Here is a 26,432-nt window from a genome sequence, read left to right on the forward strand (position 1 = left end):
TTTGATGTCTGAGTACTTACCAAAGAAATTATTTGGCTTGGGATACGTGTCAAGACTTGGATAGGAATGAACTTTGATTAAATGACAATTCTGTGGCCAATCTTTGCTTCAAACTATTTAGGAATAAGGATGAATGTCTTAGTTTTTGAAGTGACACAGAGCACTTAGCAGTACATAAAGAGTTCTGAAATATGTGTAATGCTTAATAATACTCATTGCTTTTGCTTTAGGAAAACCCACGTGCTCCCACAATTAAATTTTTAATGAAATATTAATGAGAAAATGACATTCTCATTTCATAGAGATACTTAATTCCCCAGAAACATTAAAACATTTAGATTTTCTTAAGATATTTGTTGAAGTTGCCACAACTGCTTTTTACCACTCTTGTCTCTAGCTCTGCTTAAGGAAAATTGAGATTGGATTGTAGTGAGGAATCAACGGTGATCTTCAGTGACTTCAACTCCAGAGGATTTTGCTGGCCTGGCGAGTTGTTCCAGTGCTCGGACACTGGGAACCCTCCTCGGTAGCAGACCTGAGCCTGGTTCCTGGCTGGCTCGGTGGGTGGTTGTTCCCGTATACCCTGTCTGCTGGGCAGGGCGAAAGGTATCCTCAACAAAACAGTTTTGAGGGGCTGTCAATTAAAGCCAGTTGAAATCTGCAACGAGCTGCCTTTCTGAGGATTTGGGGGATATTTTTAGCCTAGCTGAACTGAAAGGGTGCTGTTAAGCCTTGAGATTTTGGTTGCGCTGTTTTCCTCTTGATGTGTCTGATTGCACTGGGACTACGCCTCCGGTAATGCTTGGATGCTGTACAGCAATTTCCACTTCTTTGCGGTTATGACCCAGCAAATGGCTTGGCCTCAACAAGTGGAAAGAAGAGTTCAGGGCTGGTTCAATGCTCCCCATCTGTATGGGAGATCCAATGTTTCTCACAAAGTTTGTTCTCCCTTTCAGTACTTCTGCCCTTGCATTTAACTGGTGCTGACAGGCTGAATAGCAGAATTGTACATGAAGTAGTAGAGATTTCTCCTTTTCCTCCCCCCGGCCATAGCTCCCATCGGTTGCTCTTGGAGTGGCAGAGGGTGTTAAAGACATCAAGCCTTGTGAGGATGGGGACGGCATCCTGTGCTGATAAGAGCACTGCCCTGCAGCATCCTTCATCTGAGTGCAAAGACAAAACTGGCAGAAGAATTTGCCAGCATTGCTCTGTGCAGGGTTGAAAATGACTTCTCAGGAAAAAAAAGGAAGAGGGTTTGTTTGTAGCACCAGAGATTAATGCTTGTTGGTATGTGTTTAGTTTTCTGTGATGTTTCAGGGCAAGACTTGGATTATTTTGCTTTTGAATTTCGTATGGCAGGAATTTCCCTTGCTACCTTTGATGTTTCCAGGGAAAAGGAAAATCTGAGTTGAAAAAGCACAAGTGGAGATATATTATACCTCTTCTCTCAGCTTCTAGTATATCAGCCTGCCTTCTCTAAGTGCTTTGTCCTGATTACGCATTACCACCCTCGGTATACTATTCCCAGATAGGATAAATGTTTCCTGGGGAGAGAGCTATTTTGTATTGCTGAAAAGCAACTGATGGTGCTGAATAAGCAAATAAATCAAAAGCTGGTGTTTAAACTTAATTTGAGCCTCTCAGGAAAAAAAACTGCGTAGGGATAATTGTATTGTAGGCAACGAGGGAATGAGCGCAGTAACGATGATGGATTTCCCTCTGCGGTACGTTGCATGCAGGATCTGCAAACCACCGTGAGGATGGAATCCCTGGCTCTGGAGAGAAGAGCCCTCCCTCCTGTGCCCACCACATGATGAATGTTTCTGTCACCTTCCAGCTTACCTGGCTATCATCACGCAGGCCGGGAAGGTGTCGGACCATCCGCCAGCCGGAGTTCAAACGCGGGGCTGCACCCGCTCTGCGAGCTCTCCTCTTCGGGAAGTCCCCCCGCAGAGGAGGCAGGTCCCTGTGGAGCAGATCCATGTGCAAACATTTCTGCCGTGTCCAAGGGGGTGGATCGTGACCGGGGTGTGGGAAGGGGGGCCTGGCCTTGGGGCAAATGTCCCCTTCTGCACGGCCTGATGGCAAAGGGGCAGCACAGGGAGAAAGCACCTCTAGAGAGTTGGTGAAGGCAAGTTCTCCCCAGCACCCCAGGTGCTCGTAACACCCGCCTGAGTCCACAGTAAAGGTTTTTCCTTGAAGGTATTTTTGTCCCTTCCCAACGCCCTTCCTCCTCCACCCACCGCAGCCCTGGCAGATGGTTCAGCTGAGGTGGGGAAGAAAAAGCCTCAAGTCAGAAGGACGCTGCTCACCCTGACGTTTTTTCCTGGGGGCTTAGCTCAGCCCACGCCTTTAGCTAAGCTGGGTTTGATCACTGGGAGACCTGAGTTTGCCCTACCCTGTGCTGCTCTTCTGCAGCTCTCTTGGCTTACTGTCCCCCTGGGAGCTGGAGCTGGGACTTCCCCAGGGTGAGCCAGGTGGTTTTTTTGGGCAGAGGCTGGAGGGCAGGAGGGTGGGAGGTGGTTACCGGCACCTGGGGGGAGAAGCTACAGCAGCTGGTGGGTTACAGCTGGGGTGCGGGGACAGCAGGGACACAGTGGCGGGGGGGTGGGCAGAGGGTCTGGGGTGGGAGTCAGCCTGCACGGAGGAGTCTGTATACAGGGCCATGATTTAGGACAGGGGGACTTCCAGTGTCCTAACTGTGCCCTCCTGTGTGTCCCCAGCCCAGGCAGCTGTGGGGGTAACTTGGGAGAAGCTGGGGCAAGGAGAGGTCTCCTTCCAGAGCCTGCTGCAGCTCCTGGATGGCTTCTCAGCGTTATTTGCTTTTGCCACTAGATGGTGAAATAAGTAATAAGGGAAAACACGGAAAAGCCTTGCTCCGTTCTCCAGTGGCCTCCCTCCCTGTGAAACCATGCTGACGTGCTTGGCTTTCTGGGAACCCAGCAATTTCAGGCAATTATCCCCTGGACCTTTTATATGGCTCAGCCTTCAAGAACTGCTGCTGCCACCCTGGCTCTTTGATCTTTTTAACTCTAGTGCTGCCACCCTGGATTCATGTAGACATGGCAAGCTGGGTTAAATGGAGAAAGCAAACCTGCTTGATATAAGTGTGCGTGGAAAGCTGTCTCCTGCTGTAGCAGCCTGCTGTGGTCTGTTTTCTGAAGGGGCTGTGCGATCTGCTCCCCTTTTCCCATGATGATCTGAAGCCGCTGTGAGACTCGCACCTTGCCAGGTGGGAATTGCAGCCTTCAATCCCTGCTTGGCTGCTCTCTGTTGTACCCTCTCTTTTCAGAGCTGTTTGCTTTTCTGGAAGCTTTGCTCTGGCCGTGCCAAAGGAGCTTGCTGGGGATGTGCAACAAACCGGAGAGTTACAGCTCACCTGGGGCACTTCTGCCTTCCGAAGAGGGATTGAATGAATATTGCTGACTGCAGCCGCTGGCCCAGAGGTAGCGTCACTGTGTCAGTCTCCGATGGAGATGGTGAAGAACCGGGAGGGAAAGGGCAGAGACACGCGCTCGGACCTTAGGGAGTGGAACTTGAATGAACGAGTTACTCCTCAGCTGAGTAATTGAATGTTAACCTCTCCCATTGGGAAATTACATGCTTTAAAGTGAGGCAGCCTCAATTTTGCCTTAAACGTGGGCCGGGTCTGCTGATGAAAGGTAGCTCGTTGAGCTGCAGAAACTTGATTGGTTTCGTTTAGGGAAGGTTACAAGGAAAGTTAGCGGCACCCAACCTTTGTCCTCTCTGAATGCTGGCCTGGGCGCCTCTCCACATGCCCAGGACTACCCACTCTTCCTCTGAAAACCTGGTTAGAAAACCTTTTCTGGCCATTTCTGTACCGTTCCCTTTGCGGCTGGCTGGAGCGGCTGATGGCGGTGCCCTGCCGGCCCCGGCTCCGGGAGCATGGCAATGCTCCTGGCTCAGTTATGGCTCGCTGGGGCATCGCTGCCGGGGGGAGCCAGCTGCCTTTGTGCTGGAGCAGATCAGGGAGCGCCCACAGGAGCAGGGCTGTGGGTGGGCGACCTCCAGGAGGGAGCAGTGCCAGAGGGTGGGGAGTATCGCCTTCCCTTGCTCTGGCCAGGGCTGGAAGGACTTGGCTGTGTTTTTGCTGTGTTTTGGCTATATGGTCATATATGTATGGAAAAGCCCGCTGTAGTCTAGTAAAGGGTTTTATGGGAGGCAGTGAGTTAGCCCCCTGGGCGAGGGACTGATGGTGAGCGGTATGGAAGGTCCCCGTAATATATTAGGAATGGACCATAGACTGTTTGGTTTATTTTTCATTATGTTTCTGCTGTTATTGGCTAATTTCAGTGGTATCCATCTTGTGAGCTGGCAGGATGGGAAGCCTTCGGAGGAGGATGGAGCTGCTCCCCAGCGCTGAGGGATGGCCCCACAGGTGTTTAGTCCTGGCCCCGCTGCAGGATGCAGCGAGGGTGGAGGATTCCCAGATAGGGAACAGGATAAAGAAAATAGGACTGCATAAAAACACGCTTGCCTGTGCTCAACACAGAGGAACACATGCATGCAGTATGTACTTGCAGGTGCTACAGAGAGGAAATGCACATTTCTCTCTCCCCTTCTCCCTAGGCAAGAAGTGCCTGAAAGGCACGAGGCCAGTGACACGCAGACAGCCGGGGAGGTTTCTTGTTGTGCATCGCTCCTCCTGCAGAGCTGAAATGAGCCTTTAATGTCGCAGAGGCCACTGTGACACCAGGCAGAAGCAAAAGAGGGAAAACAATGAATAAATAAACCTAAGGCTTGTGTGAGTGCAGTCTCCGTATCTCAGTCTCACCCCTGCCTGCCACACTACAATCTGTAGCATTGAAATGTTTCTCTTGGCTGTTGGTTTAGGGCTGTGCAATCAAACCTGGTAGTTAAAATCCTGCCGAACAGGGCAGGCAACCCAAACGGCAGCTAATGAGGAAAGGCAAGCAGAGCTTTCAAGCTGTTTGCAAAAAAAAAAAACCTAACACTGGAGGAGCAGGTGGTCACATAGGATCCATCTTGTGCTGGTTTGAGGCAGCGCTCTGCAGATGGGAGGTAGTGAAGAACTGCGGCCGTAAGTAATATTCAATGTGTGCCTCCTTTCTTTCCCCTCTGAACATCTGATACCGCGACAGCATCCCTGCTTGCAAGGGGATTAGGTGCTAGCACAGACCGCTGTCGCAGCTATCCCTTTCCTACTGTTTTATTCAAATAACTCGGAAAAGTACATCCAGCAGCTGAGTCCGGACAAACTCTGTTGAAAAACATGGCTCTGCAGAAGCCGTTGCTGTGAGATCTATGAAAAGAGCAAATCCCAAACTCGCATGTGCAGCGGCAGACAGGGAAAGGAAGGGCTGTGGGTTTGAATGAGTGTGCAGGAGGAAAAGTGCCTGAGGTCCCAAAGCAGCTGGAGGGGTGGCCAGACCAGTCACACTTCTAATGATTTTTTTTTTTTTAAATAATTTTTAAAATAAAAGGAAAATATGAATCACAGCATTTGAAACACCTCCTTGGAAATGGATGGTGTGCTTGCTGTATTACTTTGCAGTGGCACCATCATAAACCCAGCAATGTCAGGTTTGCCTGCAGAAGGTCTGTGCCCCTTGCCCTGATAGCTCCTATGGTGTTTTTTTTCCTGGGATTAACACAGTAAAGGGAAAAGCATTTTTTTGTGTGACTTGAGTGCATCTCCGCCAGCTTGCCCAAGGCCTGGAGGAAAATTGGCCAACTCGAAGCTGCCATGAAGGGCTATTCAGTCATTAGTCCACAGGTTGTCACAAGCCACAGGCTTTCGGTGCGTTACCCCCAAGGGAGCCCAGTTACTAAAGCAAATCTTCCTGAAAGACACCCTGCTTTGATTTATTCAAATATACCCAGTAGCATGATCAAAATCTATAGCTACAACGAGGGCTTCCTGCCATGGATATGCAAATATTGACATCAGTGTAAACGAGCAAACCACGGATCTCCCAACACAAAGCAAACTGTGACTGCTGTTTACCTCCAGTTGCAGAGCACCCACGGCTCCAAACCAAGGCTCCCCTCTTTGATGGCTTGTGTCAAGTTGGCACAGAGCTGCTCTTGAAAGCTTTGCTGAGAAATATTTTCTGCACTTTGTTCTAGCGGTTGCCCCTTTTGTGTGGTCCCCCCAGGAGTCTGTCCTGCCATGCCTTGAGCGAGCTTTAGGTTTGTCCAGCTTCTGTAACTCTGAACCGGACTGTGCAAAAAGCAAGTCTCGGTCCTTCAGCAGCTCTTGTTACTTTTTTCCCTGCCAGAATCTCACTGCTTTTCTGGAGATAAACGATTCCTGGGGTTGCTTGTTCAAAACATGCATTTTGCAGCCTTATTACCATAGCGATTCTTTCCCGAGATTATCTCCCCATACGTGATTTGCTCTGTGCTGTGAGCAGCTCTGAGACCTCCTGAACGTTTCTCAGCTCCTTCTCCCCGAAAGGCAGCAGGGGAGGGTGGTCCCAGCTCCCCCCACACCACTGGAAGCGATGCTGGAGCTGAAGAGATGTATAAACATGGAAGCAGCGTGCCTAATTAATGACCTGAAACCAGCCGTAAAGGTCAGCTTGTTTGCGAGCGACGCGCTCGAGGTACATGTGCTGAATGCGAACTTCGCTGCCATGCCTCGGAAAGGGCATCGCCGCCCGCCCGGGATGGCGGCTGGCAGAGGGGGATCTGTCAGAGGAGGATCGATAGCCTTCAGCCTCGCTCATTAGTGTGCACCCGGGCTGTCCCCCCTCGCCTGGCCAGCCCGGCTCCTCGCGGGGCTCTGCTGAGAAACCAGGCTGCTTTCCGGGGAAAGGGCAGGCTCCTGCAGCTCTTCGGTGGGCGATGCCGCCAGAGAACAGGCTGTTTTCTGGGCTGTCTCGTCAGGCACTTGTTGACTGAGTTCGAACTGCAGAGTCCTTATAACTCATATCGACGCCGTCAGCAGCATGCATTCAAAAATTGAGCATCTGGATGCAAATGCTGGGGGATTGATATAAAAATTTCATTTACTAGCTGTTTTTTTCCCCCTGAAGCTTTTCTCTACAGTCTTCCAGGGGCTACAAATTCAAGTTTCTTGCCTAAGCCCAGGACTCTGGGAGTTGAGGCTTTATGAATATTCCAAATTATCATCAGGCATGGTATAGACTCGTAAAGACGGCTGTCCTGTAGGACAGGGTGTGCCACGGGTTGTCGTGTGAGATTTTAAGGGTCTTTGCCAGCCCCGGCAGTTTCTGACCGCCTTTCATCTCAAGAATTGGGCAGAGCCATGAGATGACCTGCAGAGATAATAAACGGGAGACTTGGCGTTACCGAGCCACTTTGCAGACAGCGCTGAGCGCTTCTGGTGTCATTAAAATCACAGAGATGTCACATGCACCACGATGGTGGCGGTGCGAGGCAAGTGTCTTTGATGAGGCAGGTTTTCTCCCTTTCCAAGATGAACACAATGCCATCCCAGCTGTCCCCCGCTTGCAGAGAGCTCTCTTTCCAGTGGTGTTTCTGGAACAAACCCTTTTCTTCAGGCTTTTGGCCTCGCATGTTCCCCTCGCGCTCTTTGTCCCAGCGGAGAGCCCTGATCAAAGCTCTGCTTTTGCGACGTGGTGGCTCAGAAGCGATGGCTGGGTTTAGCTTCAGGCGGACTGAGGGTGTCCAGCCACAAAAGGAGACAGAAAATGAAGGCAGCTGGTCGTGTTTTGTTATTTAAATCTACTCTCTGCCTGTATCGGGGAACGCAGCTCAGCTTTGCAGAGAGCATGGGGGCACGCAGGGTGTTTCCAGAAAGGCACCAGCCCAGGTCTTGAGTAAAGCATCTTAGACAGTCCGTGGTGGCTTTAGCGCAGGTACGCTGCTACAACTGAGGTCAACCAGGTCAGAGAAGGGGTTATCCACGTCAGGCAGGGCATGGCCTGCAGCCTCCCTCGCTCTGGGTCCTTCCATCCAAGCAGTGACCAAGGAGGCCTCTGCCAGGGGTGATCTCAAGCCCATGCAGGTACCACATATGAGGGAGAGGAAGACCCGCTGCTGAGCAGAACTACGCGTCCTCCTGCAGAGCACACGGGTCCCCTGCAACGAGCAGAAAGCAGGGGGATGCTCACAAAGTCCAGCATCTCCTCAACCTCCTGCCTGGCCTTGCCATAGACTTAGGTGAGTCCCTTCATCCTCGTGTCTCCGCTTGCCCCTTGCAGTGAAGGCGGTGGTTATACATCGCATTTACTCTCAGTTAGAGATCTTTTGTGCATGCATGTCAGTCATCTTATGTTCGGTTTACAGATTTTAAGTCACTCCCTGAAGATTGCTCTTTTCCCAGGCAAAACTGGTACAGTGGGTCCTGTGCTCCCTCGCTAAAAGAGTGGGATTCCCCCTCGTTTTCCCTCGCTCGGCCCCGCGCCAGCCCCAGAGGCTGTGCTCTCTGGCTCTCAGACCCTGTCTCGCCCACTCCTGCTCCCTCTCTCACGGGCGTCATTGCTCCTGGGCCTGGCTTATAACACGGTGTGTGGCATAGGGACAAAGATGACAGGGCTTCCTCCATCTCGCAGAGGAAATACGTTCATTGGCCCGAGCGTTCGGCATGGCGATTAATTGAGAGCTGCCTGAATCTGGAGCACCAAGTAAGCATCTTTGGAGCCGTCTGAAAATGAGGGAGAAGAGACCGTGAGCGAGAGGATCGGGGCTGGAGTCCGTGTGCCGTACCGGTGAGTAATCTGTACATGCTGAGAGCCGACAGCTTTGGGGGCCGGGCGGGCTACCGGGAATGTCACTATTGCTCTTTCGCTATTAAAAAGTGGGGCAGGATGTGGGGGCAGCTGCCTGCCTGGGCCTGCGGCCCTCCTCCCTTCCTCCTGCCCGTGGGGCTGGGGAGAACCAGCGGGGAGCACGGGGGAGGCAACGAGGGGGGCCCAGGAGCAACCGTGCTGGGCCTGGCGCTGTGGGATGAGAGCCCTCGTGGGTGCTGCGGGGCGGCAGGGCCCGTCCAGCCGGGGCTGAGCCAGCCTGGGGGGGGTGCCGCCGGGGCTCCTCCTGACCTGCCCCTCAGGGCCTGCCCTGCCGTGGGTCGCGGGGGGGGGAAGGCTGGGGGCTCAGCCCCGGGCCGGCGGGCGGCGGGTGCAGTGAGGCGCCGCGGCCAGCAGGTGCCACTGCCCCCCCGCGCTGCCCGGGGCCGCCGCCGCCGCCCGCCACGGCGGCAGCGCGGAGGGGGCAGCGCCCTTCCTCGGGTGGGGCTGCCCTTCCTCGGGTGGGGCTGCCCTGCCCCGGGGGGGGGCTGCCCTGCCGCCTCTCCGCCACGCTGCCAGCGGCGCGGCCGTGCCCTGCCCGCGGGGCCGGGAGCCCGGCCCCGACCAGCCGCCCCGCGGGTGACACGCTGCCCTCGGGGCTCCCACGGCCGCACACCCAGCACCCCGAGCGGAGCCCCACGCACACGCGGGACGGGGGGGCAGCTTCCACCGCAGCGCGGTCCGGGCTGGCGGCGGCAGGAGCAGCCCCCAGCCGCAGCGCGGTGGGTGCCCGCAGCCCCGGCACGGCGGGCGCACCCCTCCCCACGCCCGCCCACCCCCCCCCCCCGAAGACGCAGCCTGGCCCCGCTGCCTCTGCCCCAGCTCCCCCCGTGCGCATCCCCCCACGCCCCACGGGTGCGACCCGCCGGTCTCCGCTCCGCGGAGCCGCTCTTCTCTCCGGGCGGGATGAAGCCGCTCCCGCCGCGGGCCGGGCGAGACCCCGGGGCGGGGGGGGGCTGGGGTGGGGGGGTCGTGTGTAAGGGCTGAGGTGCCCGGGGGTGAGCGGGTGTGCAAACCAGAGAAGGGGCCGAGCAGAGAGCGTGTGCGGGCGTGAGCGCCGGGCGGGGTGAGGGTGCGTGGGCCGGGGTGGGCAGGGGCGAGCGGCGCGGGGGGGAGCGTGTGTCCGTGTCGGAGCGGGGGGGCGTGCGGGGTGCGTGTGCGTGTGTGTGTGCGCGTGTGTGCGTGTCCGTGTGTGTGTGTGTGTGCGCGCACCGGGGGCAGCTCCCCACGTGGGGCTGACGCGGCAGCCCCGGCCTGATCCGGGGCTATAAAGCGGCTCGGCGGCGAGCGAGGCAGAGCAGCCGCTGCCGGCTGCAGCCCCGGCCCCGCTCCGCTCCGCTCCGCTGCGCGCCCCGCTCCGCGGCTCCCGGCGGGCAGCGCCCCAGCATGAGCGGCGGGCGCCCGCAGGCCCCCCCCGGCGGCCGCCGCGCAGCCCCCCCCCGGCCGGCGGCGCAGTAGGAGCGCGGAGTCCCGCGGAGCCCCGCGGAACCGGGCGCGGCGCGGGTGGGGCAGGGAGCGAAGGGCGGGGGCGTCCGCGCAGCCGGGGTTGATGTTTAACCTGGAGCGCCCGTTCACGGAGGGGGGCCGCTTCTTCTCCTCCATGGAGTACCAGCGGCAGCTGGAGGAGGAGGAGGGCTACCCGCCCCCCGGCACCAACGGGACCTTCAACGGCAGCGGGGCCGGGCCGGGCTGGGGCGCCCCATACCCCCTGCACACCACCGTCACCCTCGTCAGCCTGGTGGGCTTGCTCATGCTCTTCACCGTCTTCGGCAACGTCCTGGTCATCATCGCCGTCTTCACCAGCCGGGCGCTCAAGGCCCCCCAGAACCTCTTCCTGGTCTCCTTAGCCTCGGCCGACATCCTGGTGGCCACGCTGGTCATCCCCTTCTCCCTGGCAAACGAGGTGATGGGGTACTGGTACTTTGGCAAAGTCTGGTGCGAGATCTACCTGGCCTTGGACGTGCTGTTCTGCACCTCCTCCATCGTGCACTTGTGCGCCATCAGCCTGGACCGTTACTGGTCCATCACGCAGGCCATCGAGTACAACCTCAAGCGCACCCCGCGCCGCATCAAGTGCATCATCTTCATCGTCTGGGTCATCTCGGCCGTCATCTCCTTCCCGCCGCTCATCTCCATCGAGAAGAAGAGTGGGCAGCAGGCTGACCAGGGGGTGGCAGAGTGCAAGATCAACGATGAGAAGTGGTACATCATCTCTTCTAGCATCGGCTCCTTCTTTGCCCCCTGCCTCATCATGATCCTCGTCTACGTGCGCATCTACCAGATAGCCAAGAGGCGAACCAGGGTACCGCCGAACAAGCGGGCAGAGCACCCTGAGAAGAGGCAGAATGGCTTGGCCGACAAGGAGGACCTGCCAGCCACAGCCCAGCTCAACGGGGAGAAGGCGGCAGGAGGTGGCGGCGGGCAGGAGGGAGAGGTCAACGGCATAGATATGGAGGAGACCTCTTCCTCCGAGCACCAGGAGAACAACCAGTGTAAGAAGTCAGAGAGACCATCGAGGGGAAGGACCAAGACTAAGCTGAGCCAGATTAAACCTGGGGACAGTTTGCCCAGGAAGGCGGAGGAGGAGAGGAACACCAAAGGGTCCCGGTGGAGGGGCAGGCAGAACCGGGAGAAGCGCTTCACCTTTGTGCTGGCGGTGGTGATCGGGGTCTTTGTCATCTGCTGGTTCCCCTTCTTCTTTACCTACACACTGATGGCCGTCTGCAAGAGCTGCTCCGTGCCCGACACCCTCTTCAAGTTCTTCTTCTGGTTCGGTTACTGCAATAGCTCCTTGAACCCCGTCATCTATACCATTTTCAACCACGACTTCAGACGGGCCTTCAAAAGGATCCTCTGCAGGATAGAGAGGAAAAGGATTGTTTGAAGGACCCTTTGCTATGGGCAGGACTAATTCAGGACTTTGTAGGAGAGTAAGGCATGGCTCTCTTGGGCTGTGCTTGCATGGGATGGTTTCCTTCAGCTCGTGAGCAGGAAGCCTTTAAAACCCGAGATGAGCCTACAGAAACGCCGGGCAGCAGCAGTGAGGAGCAGCAGGCAAGTGGACATCCGAGCCGTGGCATTCGGCTTTCCAGGGGAGGATGGCCTTTGACTTGCTTGGTTTATTTTGTCACGTTTTTTTTTCTTTTGCCGGAGTGTCTCGGTGGATATTTTCATGACTGCTCAGTTTGACTGTTTGAAGACAAGCAACGTGCAGCTCCGTGAGATGAACAACAAAGAGGGAGTATGCCACCTCAGAGGTGTTGGCTTTTTTATTTTACTGTATATTTTTTTTTCCTGTTGTATATGTAATTAATTTTAATCCCCTTGTAAAATACAGTATTGTATCCCTGAATCTGAATGTCTTAATTTTTGTAAGGCGAGCAGCTTTGAAACTGTGAATGCTTTAATTGTCTTTGACACCTTAAAAGTCCCTCTCTTTCCACCCCCCAAAACGCCCCTCACTCAAAACCACTGAACAACTAGAGCCATTCCCTCTACCTGACAGTTTGATAATATTACCAAATTTCCAATGTCCTGTCATTTTTTTTGGCTATAAAGCTTAGGATCACAGACCTCACCAGACTGGCTATTTTTGTTTGTATTTTTTATATCGTACCTGCTTCTGTTTAATTTCTGTGTTGCCTGTGATATAATACAGCTGAGATGGTAACTGCCCTCTCGTTATTCATTAAAGCAGACCCTGACGGAGCGGTGGCTTTGCTGTGCAGGCAGGGACGTCCCGGGTGATGAAGTGACGGGCTATTTCCCGTGCAATGTGAGGCTTGGGACCCGGCCAAGCTCCTCACGAGTTAATCTTGGTTGATATTATACCACACTGCAGCACTGAAATGTGTTCGATGCTAACTTGCTTCCCCCGCCTCCAACTGTAAATAGGTAACATTTCAAAGCAAATAGCGGGGCTCCGTATATCATGTTATCTCATTTGTATTGATTTGTGATGGTTTAACTCCTGCGGGATTTCCTGCAGAAGAGGAGGGGGTTTGTGCATAGGGGCTGTTCCATCTTTCTGAATTAAGGGAGAAGAGTTTAGTTTTTAATCTGCCAGTCTCATCTTCCCTAGGAAATATGAAAGCGTCCCTCTTTCAGTCTTATACAGGGCGAAACTCCGAAATGGGAAACTTAACTGTCAGTTTCTCCAGTATTTTATAGTGTAATTAAGATTTAAAAAAAAAAAAAAAAAAAAAAAGAAAGAAATGTGTAAATATTGTGAGATTGGAGCAGGAAAGAGAGTTAATACTGCTTTTACACTCCCTTCCTGAAATGTCTTTCAGCTCTTTCTGCTAAAAAAAAAAATAAATACAAAAATGGACAGAACAAATCTAATATCCTTGTGCCATGAAGAAATTTCTGTAGAACATTAAAAGGACAAACTTTTGATTCATCACAATAAATGAGTCTGCAAGCCTTTTAATGTTACGAAAACAGCTTTATCAAATACTGACAAGTCATAGAAATTGTTTGGAGAAAGCAAAGTTTGTAGAAGTCTCATGTATAAGATGAATTTGCCTTCTCTGGAGTCATATGGTGCACAGGAAGAGACTCTAAAAAACATACCTTTTTACTTTTGGGAAGTGTTTTGTTGATTTTGCTCTCTCTTTTGACTTTGTAATTAACTCTAAGGGTCCCTGGATGCATCCTGGGACCTGGAGAGCAATGTTTACATTCACTTGCATTTTCAGAATTGAATCCTCAAAAGGTGAGGAAAGCAAATAAACTGTGCTTTAATGTAAAAAAAAAAACAAAACCATGAGCAGAAGTTGCTATAATGGATGATTATTTTTATTAAATAAAAGAGCGTTTACAGATCAAGTGTGAAAACCCTCTGAATAATCTGTTAGCTGTTTTGTTTTATTTTTTTTGCAGCTGTTCACCAATCCTCTGGCAGCTTTGGTCTTGATATTTTTTAAAGAACACATTGGGAAAAGCACTCGTGTTTTCTGAAAGGCGTTGTTACCTCAGGTAGGAAACAATGGCTCGGTTCATGGTGCAGTGGCATAATAACAAATGAGTCCTTGATATTTCTTGGGGTTTTATTTTAACCCCCTTTCATGTCACAGTAAGAGTATTCACGTGTTTCCTAAAGAAAAGAGCTTAGGGTTTCAGGGTGTGATTTGCTCCCTGGAAATGCAGCCTGGCACTGCTGCTGGGGACGCCTGGCTGGTGCAGCATTTACAGCTCTTGAGTTGAGAAGGTTTTTAATAATTAGGTCGCAGATGGGATTAGAAATTATTAGGCCGGAAGGCACTATTTCTTGATATATGCAGGAGTGTCCATACGAGTGGGGCTTTGTTTCCAGCCCCTGAGAGCCAGCCGGCCGGGCTTGCTCACCCTTACACCAGTGCTGCCGAGAGCAGCGCTGCGGGAGGATGATGGGGGATCGTTCTTCCACCGAGCAAAGCGCTGCTGCTGTGTGGCTGCCTGCCTCCCTGAAGATGCCGGGGTCCGCTCGCCATCGGCTTCAGCTGGGCTCTTTCTTTGCCATGAGTGCCAGGTAGTTCCAAAGGTGTGGGGACACGAGGTACTGATCCTGCAAGTGCTTTAGTGTGTGCTTTGTTTTGCCCAGGAGTACTTGTAACCATTTGGGAGCTCTGGCTCCTGGTCTTCCCACTGTTGGGGTACCTGGAGTCACCCTGCTTCCCTGCTCTGCTTCTTGTTTGGTGAGAAAAGAAGTGACCAGAGCCCAGTGCTGGAGCTGCTGGTCTCACAGCCCCACTGCCAACGCCACTGAGGTCGCAGTTGGAGGTGCTCGGCAAGCTGGGAGGTGGACCAGGGCTGGCAAGCAGCATCGCTGCTGAGCGTAGGGTATCTGACGATGGCCCGGAGGTGAACATCTTGGTCGCCTCATGGAGGCCTTTGGAGGCCAGGAGAGCTTGATCCGGGCAGAGTGTCCTGTTCTCTGTCCTCTGGTCTCAGCTGGCCCTGTTGGAGGGTTTTACAATGCAGACCCCGTGGGAGATGTAGGGGACGGTGTTTGGGACGGGAGGTAATCTGGCAGCCATCGGCTGCGCTTGCCCCATCCCTCTGGCTGTCTGATGTCCTTGTGGCCAAATCTCTGGTACAGACAGTAGAGTATTTTGGTGGGTTTGGGGCTGGGGGACTGGGGCTTTAGTGGGCTTTCAGTTGGTGAAATGTCTGATTGCTCCCATTTTCCATCAAAAATAAAAGTAAGGTGCAAGAACCTGAAATTATGCCTCCAGGGCTGTGTCCCTCCCAAAACCTCGTGCGCTCATGGTTCAGCCCAGTCAAATAAAATACTCAAGGGGCTGTTTTACATGGGGGCAGTGACTCCCTGCGTCTGACACGGCAGAGCTGCCTGCCCATCCTTGTGGCCAGTGTCAGAACTTCCACCATCCCGATGCCTTTGCCACCTTCTGACTCAAGCTTTTATTTCATTTGCCCTGAGCTGTTGATCATTTTGGTTTCAGCTCTGTCCTGGACCCTCCACACCTGCTGGGGACAGGCACGTCCAAGCCACAGCAGCCTCCAGGTACCGTGGGCTGTGTGGTGGAGGTCCTGGGGTAAAACCACCGTCACTTTCCCTTCGGTAGGTGAGGACTGGCACAGCTGCCTCTGAGCCAGAGGTCATACCGCTGTGGGCTGTGTGGTGGAGGTCCTGGGGTAAAACCACCGTCACTTTCCCTTCGGTAGGTGAGGACTGGCACAGCTGCCTCTGAGCCAGAGGTCATACCGCTGTGGGCTTCGCTGGGACGCTCCCTCCGGCTCTGCCATAACCACATCCAGCTCTGCTCACCTCCGTGGCTGGCCCATCTTGCTGTAGGGCTGAGTCCCACCATCCTTGCCAGGTCCCGATGTCGGCTCTTCCCCTTCCCCCTCCCGAATCCCTCCCCGGCAGGAGAAAGCTGCCTCATTGCTCCCAGCTCATTCCCATGCAAATGACACATTAGGGGATGTAATGAAGTTTGGCTGTTTTTTATAACCTTTTATTTTGGGGCTGAAAGGTTAATGGTGCGAGGGTGGGGAGGGACACCTGCCTCCCTGGTGGGGTGGGAGCCATCCGGGCTGGCACAGCGAACAGCGGGCAGAGATGCCACTGCCAGCTTTGCCCCGGGAGGGGTTTCTCCACAGTTTTGCTGTGTGGGGTGACCCTGCACCCCACCCCTTGTGTGGGGACCCCTGAGGACAGCCCAAAGGTGCCGGCTCAGGGACATGCAGGAGGGGCCCAGGTAGGTGGTCTGGTGTGCCAAATGTCCTAAAATATCCCCAGGGGCGAGCTGCATGAGCAGCAGAGTTGCCCTTGCAGAGACCGGTGACTGCCCACCCAGGGCTTGACCCTGACCCACACAGCCTACTGACACGTGTGTTTATTTCTGTGTGGTTTTGGTCCCCATTCTCTGGGGGACAAGGAGCTGGTCACACAGAGGAGCCTTTCCGAGATGTTCCAGCTAGGGACAGACTTGGTCCGAATCATTCTGCTTACACAAAATGAGTTTCCCAGGCTTGGGGGAGCCTCTGTGGGTTTTGACCCGTGCCCATCAGCCATCCCATGCCGTAAGTACCCCCAGTCCCACCCAGCATCCCCTTGCCCAGGGGTTGCTGGGCCTGGTGCCCTGGGATTTCCCTCTGGGTTGGGTGGCTGGCCCTGCTGCCTGCTCAGCTCTCATCCGCTGAAGCTCTTTGTTTTATTCTATTTCTTAACATTCCCTGTTCTTTCACCACTGGAAAAGTTCAAAGTCTTCTGAGATTGCTCCTTTATTACAGCCGGTGCCCTGGCAGACAGCTACGCTTGGAGCTGTCTCACCGTTTCTGCTATGAACTGCTCTTTGCGGCTGGTTTATTGTAACATCTCTGTGATTTGTTAAATATTTGTAGCTGCGATTGCTGTGCCTTATCCCAAGCTGTAGAAATGGGGTGAAGAGAGAACAGGGTTAGTGGAGAGCCCACCCCCCTGCGTTAGCCACTAGTACTCAGTCAGCTCACAAATGCTCCAGGACTGGATCCTGACTCCTCTGTGAACAGAGAGGGTTGTAGTCTGAGCCCTGGGAAGTCCAGGTGAAATTCCACCTGGGCGTCACACTGCAGTAATGCTGCACGAGGCCACAGTGCACTCCCAAACGTCCCCAAGGACGAGCTGAGGGGGTGGTGAACAGGGCTGTGGGAGGCATCATAAAACATGCCTTCCTTGGGTCGGACCATGGCTGGTCCCAGGTAGGACCATGGCTGGTCCCAGAGGACATCTGCTGTTGTGGGGCAGGGGACGTTGGGAGGTATTGAATGGAGATGATGATGCTTGAGCAGGTCGTTCAACATCCCTTTCTTCTCAAGGGACCTTCTTGGCCATTTGAGTGGTCCCTTAGGAGGACTCGTTTCTCAGAGAGGACCACCAGTGTGTGAGGACCTCTCACAGCCATGTCTATAGGGACATGAGACAGGTCCCAGCACCCAAATCCAACAAAGAGGCATGAGGACAAACTGTAAAAGGGAGCAGGAAGGCATCTCCCTCACTTGAGCATAGGTGTCTATCAGTAAAGGTGTAAACTTGCTGGATTAAATTGTCTTAAAACTGCTTAAGCTGGCTCTGGTTTAGTCTGTTAGTGTGATGGTCAAGTCCACATTGGCCAAGTTACGAGAGACCATCCATGCTGGCTTGGATCTAAGGTCCTGCTCTCCCTCTGTGGCTCTGAGAGTGGCCTGTAGCAGATTTTAGGGAACAGGGAGGAGCAAGGACCCTTCCCAGGAGGCTTGGGGGTCACTAGGCACTCAGGGATTTCCTGGGGCCAGTGGTGCCTTTTGTGCTAATGGAGAAATTCCACCAACATGTGTTTCCCTTCAGCAATGCTCTGCATTGGGAAGTCTGGATGGCTTTCAAAAATGTGTTTGAGTCAAAAGCCAGCAACTGAGCGGGGTTTGTCAGGAGGTGAGACAAGCTTATCTAAACATCGCTGCTTCCCTGTGTGCAACACTTAACAACATTTGGCCCATATTGGTTTGGGCACAGCCTGGGGCATTGCGTTTGGAGGAGCAGCCTTGTGGTCCTTCCAAGCTGTGTGACCTGCTGTAGGGTTTGCTCCCAGAGATGAGAAACATTTGTTTTAAATCAGCTGCTACATGAAAGAATTGATTGCTCCTTTGCTGATTGAAACAGTTGTGTTTTGCTGGACCACGACTTTATGGCCTTTTTCCTGTTTGTTTTTCAATTGCTCTCCACAGAAAAAAGGAAAAAGCTTCCCATCACTGGACCTCTCTGATATAACAATTCCTGCTGAAGGCTCCTTTGCCTTCATCTGCATGCATGGAGTTGCTGCAAAGCATTCATCTGAAGATTGAAACCATAAGGTGTTATTGAAAAATTCCCCAAGTAAAAAAATAAAATAAATTTATAGATAAATATTTAAGACACTGCATCCAACCTTCTGCTTTTCTGAATTGACTGAACTTTTTTTAAGAGTGGAATGATGAATTCTGGCCTTTTATTACCAGGATAACTTTTGCCACCAGGAAAATTTGGACAAACTATTCCTTCTGCAGACCAAACCCTGCAGGGTTAGACCCTGAGCACGGCAGACCTGCGCAGCTTGGCTGCTGTGATGCTGATTTACACCCTGGCGGAGCTTCCCCTCTCCTAGCAATTATCCCCGCAATCATGATCCCTGGGTAATCGAGTGACAAGGCATCTCGGTGTAAAGCTGAGTTGGTTCTTGGTTTCGTGATGCAGATATTAGACCTGAAATGGCTCCTTGAACAAGGTTTGCCAGAATGAGCTTCCTGTTAATTTAGGCATGGCTGTGCCTGGTGGTTTGCAGCCTTGCTGTGGCACAAACCGCGTGTTTGTCAGCTCTGCTGTGCCGTCACCCAGACGGGGCACATTTCTACAGGGGATCCCAAATGCGTTACTAAGTTTTTCTGTTCTCCAGGGGGGTACCCAAAATACAGAGCAGTGACATGACCCAAGTCAACCAGGTGGCCAATGTGAGAAGAGAGTGGAGTCCCCCTGTTTCTCTTGATTATGGGTTTGACCTGTAACCTAAGCACAACCCAAAGAATTAAACTTCAGAGATGTTAGTTAAAAGTAATCTTACATTTATTATTTTCACAACATCTTGTGGCTTTTAAGGGAGCCTGAAAATTTTGTGGGGCCAGAAGAGTTAAAATGCCCAGTTTAAACTGAATAATCTGACTTGCTTACATTGAAAGATTTACCACCACAGGGCCTTTGGCGTTGCTGTCTCAGGATAATGAAGATGCATCCAGTACATTTTGAACCGCAGTACAATTACTTTCATCAACACTGGTCAGCATTTGGGTGAGATGGCTTTAAAACAGTGCAGCAGAGAGGAAAAGGAAAGCTAAATGCTGCTCTTCTGAATTGGGCATGCACTGAGGAAAGCAAGGTAAGTAGTGTTGCATGCAGGGCAACCTTTCATCACTGATGGCTCTGCTGGGGCTAATTAGAAAATGTGTTCTGGCTGGTATGACTGGGATGAATGCGGTTTGGTCCAAATAGGGTTTCCTGTAGTAAAATAAGATGGTTGTAGTGGCAGATGCAATGGTGGCAGCTGCCTTTATAGCCCAGTGTTAATTGGCTTAAATCCTTTGCAGCGGAAATGATCTGCTCCTATTGTAGCTGTTGCTCATCGTCCCCAGAAATGCCCTTTCCTGGCCATGCTGCTGGGTGGTGGTCCGAGACGTGCAGCTGCGTCAGGAGAGTGGGCCAGGCACTGGGAAATGATTCACACCAGCCACATGCCTATGAGGGGCCTGGGTTTTACTTCCCCTTGGTGAAATAGCCTTTCTCAACACCTTAGCTTCACGGATTCCTACTGCTGAGGATGTAACGGTGTCTGGGAGTGGGATGAGGGCACACACTTGTGGGAATAAAAATGAAGTCCATGGAAAATGAGAGACAGCGAAGCAGGGTGTGGAAATCGTTGGTGTAAACCAGATGATGCTACTGTACATCCAGCTGCAAAAAGATTCAGCCTAAAAGGCTAGAGGAGGCCAACAACCCACCACAGCAATTCCAGCAACTGGGAACATAAAGATAGGATCCCTCCCTTATTAATTACCATCTCAGTTGGGATGGCATGAGCTGGCATGTTCAAGTTATCAGATGTTTGGAGGAAGAGGTGAATTTTTAGCTGTTGTTTATTCAGACCAAGATTTAATTAATATTAAACAGATTAAATATTTAATGAAATAGACTAAAATTAAATATTTAGCTCCCTCTTCCCCCCAGATAGCAGCCCCAGTGGATGTTTATGTGGGCAGTAAAGCTAGAACATTTTCTGAACACCAGACAGTGTTCAAAGGCCAGAGCTACATGGGATCATCATCATCATCAGCGGATAGGAATTAAATTACTCTGGGCCCCTTGTATTTGTCAGCCTGCATGGGAATGTGGTTGTCCATCCTCTGGGCTTGTTCAGCCACAACCCTCTGGGACTTCAGGTACTGCTTCAGTACGGGTTGTCACCCCTGCTCTCCTGCCACGTTCATCTTCAACAGGGAAAGAGGCTTTATGGGGAAGGGTTTTCTCCCAGGCTTCTCATTTCTCAGGGCAGTGGGCAGGCAAACACAAAATGGGAAGGAAACAGCATTGCTCTATACAAAGTAATTGCATCCTGCCTCCTGAAGAGGAAGAAAACTTGTAGAAAAATGGCATTTTGCCTGAAGGAAGACAGCTAATTCCCCACCACTTGTGCAGGCTAGTGCTCCTGTGCATCCCACATGAGAGCTGGGGTGGGACCGCTGTCCCCAAGCCCTGCTGGGAGGTGAGTCTGGTTTGCTGAGTGTCCACTGGTGCTTTGGGCACCATAACTTTGTGTGAGCTGCATGCTGGAGAAAGGCACGAGACGAGCCCTGTGCCTAGGAATTCCACTTTTGTCCTGCTCATTAAAACCAGGTGGTTTTGAGGATTTAGAACTTAAATCCTTTTATGTTAGTATCCGTGCCAGTGTCTTTCAACCTGTGCCTCTGTCATGAAGCGTTTGCCTTTGCAGTGAGGAGGGAAGGTCTGTGCCTGGCTCGGTGTGCCCCACGGCTGAAGCCCAGCTGCAGGGAAGCCTCCACGCATGGAGCACCTTGTGCAGAAACGCGAAGTACTTTGTCAACCACAAGAGCAGCCATGAACGGGAGCCACTGGGAGGCAGCCCCAGCTTTCCCAGGGGAAAGTGGACAGCGATCAGGAAGAGAAAGGCAATCAGTGGCAATGTGTGGGGCGTGGAAGTACAGTCACAGGTAGCAAAAGACACAAGAAAACGTGATCTCTGTGTGTAACAGGTGTACCCTACACATGTATTGAGTTGGATCTTCTCTGGCCTTAGCAATGCCAAGAGGCAATGGCTTCTCCAAGCTGTTAGGCAAGCAGGACTGGGATGCTCGGCTGCTCCGTACAGCACCAGCAGTCCTGCTGACTGGGACGGAGGCAGATGCTGTTGCAATAAGCAGGTGAGATCCTGTCCTGGCTTTGGCAGGGAGGAAGCAACCTGCCTGTGGGAGCTGCAGGTGCTCAGCCCGTTGCCTTTGCTGGGCTTGTGCCCTGCATGGGTGGTGGTGGTGGCTTAACTGGGGAAGAAAACAGATATTAAAACCTAACGAAGCTGGCATTCCCCTTTTTGTCAGACCTGAGCAAGAAAGCCACAGCAAAACCAAGCTCTCGGCCCTCAGCTCTTTGCTTGCAGCACAATTTGAATAGGCCAGAGATAAACCAGAATATCTGGAATTTTGTTATGAACTTCAAGTAGTCTTGTAAATTAGACACGGGCCACTTGGAGCCCTGTCACTTGTCATGCTGGTCAGTTTGTGCTGGTCAGATTATTTATCATCTATTCTTTCTCTATAAAAATGAGCTTTGCTTCTCCTGCTGTGGTTCTCTGCAACTCTCCTTTGGACAGGGCTTGACTTGTTTTGTAGGCGGTTTACCACCTTTGGAAGTATGAAGACCTTGCTCTCTGCCTTTGTCACCCCTTCCCCCTGCCCAAGCCTTTGTAGCTGTCAGAAATCAGCTGCTTGGCCTTAGAGGTAGATACTTAAGAAGTAGTCTTATTGCCAAAATCCACCTGCCAGTGCGTGGAGACTGAAAAAATGACCCTTGTTTTGGTCAAACCAAAGATCTGCTTGGATCTGTAGGCCCTGCCCACGTGCGTGCTGGCAGGGTTTGATCCATTTCCCTATAGAAGAGAGAGGATTTCATGTTGCATTTATAAACCAAATTCAGATATCTTATCAATATTACAGTGTCTTGCTTTATCTATAAGAGCCTGACATTGCTTTATAACCTAGAATGACAAATAAATCCACTCTGTTCCTGCCGGAGCAGATGCGGTTTCATTTGTTAGCACAAGGTTACTTACTTAGTTAAATTATTCAGAATTTTTCATGCAAGTTAAAGCATGTTAGGTTTGCAGGCATGGCCCGTCATGGGCTCTCTCCAGCCACTTAAAGCGCGAGGGGGATATATAGGTTTATTGTCCCAAGGGCACCTTTACCAGGTCTGCTCCTTCTTTTGCTACTTGGTGTGTCTGACCATGCTTGGTACCACGCTCAGGTTCCTGCCACCTCCACATGACTGACACTGGGTAGTACCAGATCTGTGAGGTCTCATGCATCATCACACATCAGAGAGAAATGTCCCTGCTCTGAAGATCTTGTGCATACCTTATGAAAGTTGCATGAGCTCTTAAGAGGACTTTGAATGGCTGGGGCCAGTTCCCCAGTAGCAGTAAATTGATGAAGACCTGTTGAAGTCTCTGATCTTTAAGCCCAGTACCCATGTTGGACCACACTTTGCAGAAGGTGGGATAGCAAAGATTTAGGGCTGGTCCGTTGGGGCAAGAAGCTGGATTAGATTATTTCTAAAACTCCTCAGCCTGAGTGTTTTGATCCTGTATGTGTGTGGAAGGAATTTTGGTGGCATAAACCTCATTTAGGTGCTCATGTCTCAAACGTAGATCCTCAAAACTCAGTCCTGGAGCTGCCTGAGCCCCAAGGCCATAACCTCTCCTCTCCTGGCACCTCTGCTTCTGCCTGGGCACAGATCACTGTCCTGGCACTCATGCAGGAACTTTCTGCCACCTCCCTTGTCAGTTTGAGAGGACTTCAGAGCAGCTTGCACTGCGCCTGGAGCACCCTGAGCAGCCGTCTCATCTCCTGGCACTGCGGTCCCCAAAGGGCTCGTGGTGGGTGATGATGGACACTGGAAGGGGCTGGGGTGGGGATATTCCCTTCAGTGCCCAATTTTTCATGCTGGTGTTTGGCCCCTGTGCTGGCACTGGCAGTATTTTAGCCAGTGTTTGCTTGTTTTGGGGTACACTAAGCTTGTTTTAAAACTACGTACAATGTCCTAGCAGGAGTTTTCTAGGTAAAAGTCCCAGCAATATAGTCTGTATGTTTAGACAAGACCTCCCATTAAGCATAAGGGTAAATCCAGTGCTCTAGTTATCCAGCAGACCACTTTGGTCTACTGGCATCTGAAACATTTCAGAAGCAGTAGCGGAGTAGTGGCTTGTCCCTCTCATCACCTCCAGCATCATCGCGTGGGGATGAAGCTAGTGCAATCCATTCAGGGTGGTTAAGTGACTTGCTAGAGGTTGAGTGAAAAACAGCTGTGGTAGATTAATAAAAGATGGCTTTAAATAATTGAGCATGGGCCAGTTGATGAAGCTTAACAGGACCAGAAAGTTGATCTCATTCAGCTTGGTATAAAGCAGTGCCTGGCCAGCCTTTTGGCAGAGGGTAAGCCAGACCTGCGGTGAGGACCTCCTGGCGGGGGGGGGGGGTCTCGTGCTGCGTGGGCATGTTTGCCCACCCCCTTACTAATCCTGCTGCGGTTCTCAGGGGCTGGTTGGGGATGGGGGTTTGCTGCCTGCCTGTGGGTTTGGTGTGGTGGCAGTTGAGCTCTGCGTCCTCTGGTGTCTTTAGGGTCAGGAATGGTTTCCCTTTTGGTTTCCTGCCCTTCCCTTTGGTTCCTGCCAGCAGGAACACAGCCCCGGTGCTGGGGAAGGGCGTCCTTGGTCTGGGTGGGCTCGTGGGGCCATGCTGTTCATGACTGACCAGGAAAGGCAGGTCTGCTCCCCGCTGGTGGTGGGGAAGGGAGGTGGCGATGGTACTCGCTCGGGGTAGGTGCATCCCCAATGCTTGCAGCATCACCAGAGGGGCACCTGCAGGCACCTGGGGAAGGAGCCAGACCCCGGGGGTCCCTGCCTTACTCTGCTCTCCTGGTCCCGTGGCTGGGGGTTGCCCGCAGCTCAGCGCCAGCCCATCTGCGGACACTAGCACCTCATGCCTCTGCAACACCTCATTAAACCCAGGTCCGTTTTCCAGGAATCTGCTACAAAATCCCAAACAAACCTGTCTCTGTTTCTATGGTTCACCTCTGTGCTGCTGAATTGCTTTATTGCCAGCAGGCAGCAGAGCCCCCACAGCTGTCAGAGATGTCTTTTCCCTCGCCCTGCTAGGCTTTCAGCAGAGCTGAAAACATAGCCAAACAGAGAAAACCGTTCCCAAAGCAGATTTCTGAGGGCCTTCCACAGTAAAGCAGCCAGGCGGGCAGGTCAGCACCTGGCAAAGCCAGCCCATGCTGGCGGCTCTCCTTTCTGTTTGATGGATTGCACCAGGCTGTTGATCCACATTTTTTAACTGTGAAAGACCAGTAAGGGCAGGCTCCCCATGGTGGTGGGCAGGACTTGGGAAGCTCCTCTTGATGCATGGACATCAGTGGCACCATGCAAACGCTGAATGAACCTGCTGTCACCCGTATATGGCCCTCAGATTGGGGCTTCCTCTACTGGGGAAGCGAATTAGGTTATGGCTGACCTGAATGTATTTTTGCCTTGTGACGAAGAGAAAGGCATATGCAGTAGGAGCCCAAAGAGAGTCTGATTAATGCACTTCTAGAATCGGATTGTTTAATGCAAACAGCTTTAGAGATATGACTAAAATAGGAAAAGAAACTTGGAAAAGACCCCATTTGGGATAAAAGCAAAGAGGCTATTTTTTGCAAATACCAGTATAGCTTCTTCTAAAAATATTATCTTGGGTGTCTGTTAGAAAATGAGAACCAAATGTGATTCTGAACGGTCTAATGCAGCCTGTCATTTCAGAGGAGGAGGGATGGCGACCTCTCACTGGAGGCAGGAGATGTGCTTGCAGGCTCTAAGAGACACGGCAGAAAACAGGCTGTGCAGAATCCAAAGCTGCCAGCTTTGGAGGGAAACATGGATGCAAGTGAACAGCATTTGCCCACAGGCTGCTGAATTGCAGGTTCACACTTTGCCGTGTTGGCAACATCTTCAGTCGTAGTTCTGGGAAGATTTTTGAAAGTATGTAAGAGTTTCTAAGAATCAGGAGAATGGCATGTGGATAGCCGTGTTTCCCATAAGCGAGCAATGGTATTTACATACCCAAGAAAAGGAGTCACACACTGTTAACTTCTGATTTTTTAAAAATTTGTTTTATTTTTTAAGCAGAAGCAGGAACAATATCAAGGGATAGGGAGAAGAAGGAATGGTCCTTGCAAGAGAGGCCATATCAGAGCTGTCTTTCTGTTCAACTATTTAAGGCCCTTTTTTGCCGTCCTTGTCCCTCTGGTCTGCTGTTCTTGAGAATCTCGCAGAAGCAACGAGGTAGTTTTCTCTCCTTTTCACGTGTGTCTTTGCCTCAGCCTCTCAAGCAGATTCTTTCTTAAGCCAATAGCTGCAACGGCTGCTGGGAACACTGTGTTCAAAGTGAGTTCAGGTTGCAAATATTGATGCTGGTGCCAAAGCCCTGCAAATGATTGAAAACCTTCAGGGTATCCTTCGGTACAAACTCAGACAGCATACAAGTGGTTTTGGAATGTTTTCCATCTAAACTTCTCACTAATCTAATATTAAGCTCTGCTCCAGCTTTGCCCTTTCCAAGCAGTGATCCAGCAGTCCTCTGGCCCTCCTTCTAAAAGCTTACAGGAGGATTTTTTCCTTTGGAGCTGACGAACGAGCACTTGTTTTATTCGAAATGTACTGATCAGAGCACGCCACCCCGGGCGGCGGGACAGGAACATGCACCCTACAGAGTGCCCACTTCTCCAGCCCTGCCTGATGGTTTCACCTCATCTTTCCAATGGATGTCAGGGAAAGGCCTGCCTGTTGCCTTTATGACTAGAGTCTGTGAATAACACAGTGACGAGAAGGCACTGAGGCCACCAGCCTGCAGAACGTTTACATCAGGTAGCACTGGAGGCTTTCCTAAGTATGAAACAGAGTATGTCTCTGCAGGGAAAATTTTCTCTTGCACCTGCTTGATGGGATTCAGTTCATTTGCCTCTGCTTGTGTGAAAACGTAGATGATGTCATGATGGGACCGAGAGGTCAAGATCACATCAGGAGTCAGCGATGCATGATCTAATGGAGAAGGTCAGGAGGCATCAGCTGCATTTCCCTAGGGAGTTTCTAGGGGCCTCAACTGTTATCACTTTTGTTAGCCCATTACACAAACCCGTAGGTATGATGCCTGAGACCAAGAGAGCTGTAAGGTGGCATAGCAAGGGCCGGGCAGTCAAGTCTACCAAATCCCTTGGGCTGAGGGTAGAGAGCAAGCTCTTCACCTTGCAAGCTCAGAGCATCCTCTTTGCTGTTGCCTGGTAGGCTTGTCTCCAAGATGACTTGTCCAGGAACACATTAACATTCATGGGGCTTAAATAGACCCGTTAAGCTGGAA

The 26,432-nt window shown here is 51.9% G+C and overlaps 1 protein-coding gene and 1 long non-coding RNA gene across 2 annotated transcripts; both read left to right on the forward strand.

Moving 5' to 3' along the window:
- The first annotated feature begins 2,337 nt into the window (after window positions 1–2,337).
- LOC128146730 (uncharacterized) lies at window positions 2,338–4,773 on the forward strand. Its single transcript, XR_008236829.1, has 3 exons — window positions 2,338–2,477; window positions 3,293–3,446; window positions 4,591–4,773. It is a non-coding gene; the product is annotated as an uncharacterized LOC128146730 (long non-coding RNA).
- A 5,372-nt stretch (window positions 4,774–10,145) lies between these two features.
- ADRA2A (adrenoceptor alpha 2A) lies at window positions 10,146–13,589 on the forward strand. Its single transcript, XM_052799978.1, is given in 3 exon segments — window positions 10,146–10,164; window positions 10,167–10,187; window positions 10,190–13,589. Coding segments are annotated over 3 exon segments (1,494 nt in total). The 3' UTR covers window positions 11,644–13,589.
- The last annotated feature ends 12,843 nt before the right edge of the window (window positions 13,590–26,432 follow it).

Source organism: Harpia harpyja, chromosome 10, assembly GCF_026419915.1.
Source record: "Harpia harpyja isolate bHarHar1 chromosome 10, bHarHar1 primary haplotype, whole genome shotgun sequence".
In the NCBI taxonomy this organism is placed as follows: domain Eukaryota; kingdom Metazoa; phylum Chordata; class Aves; order Accipitriformes; family Accipitridae; genus Harpia; species Harpia harpyja.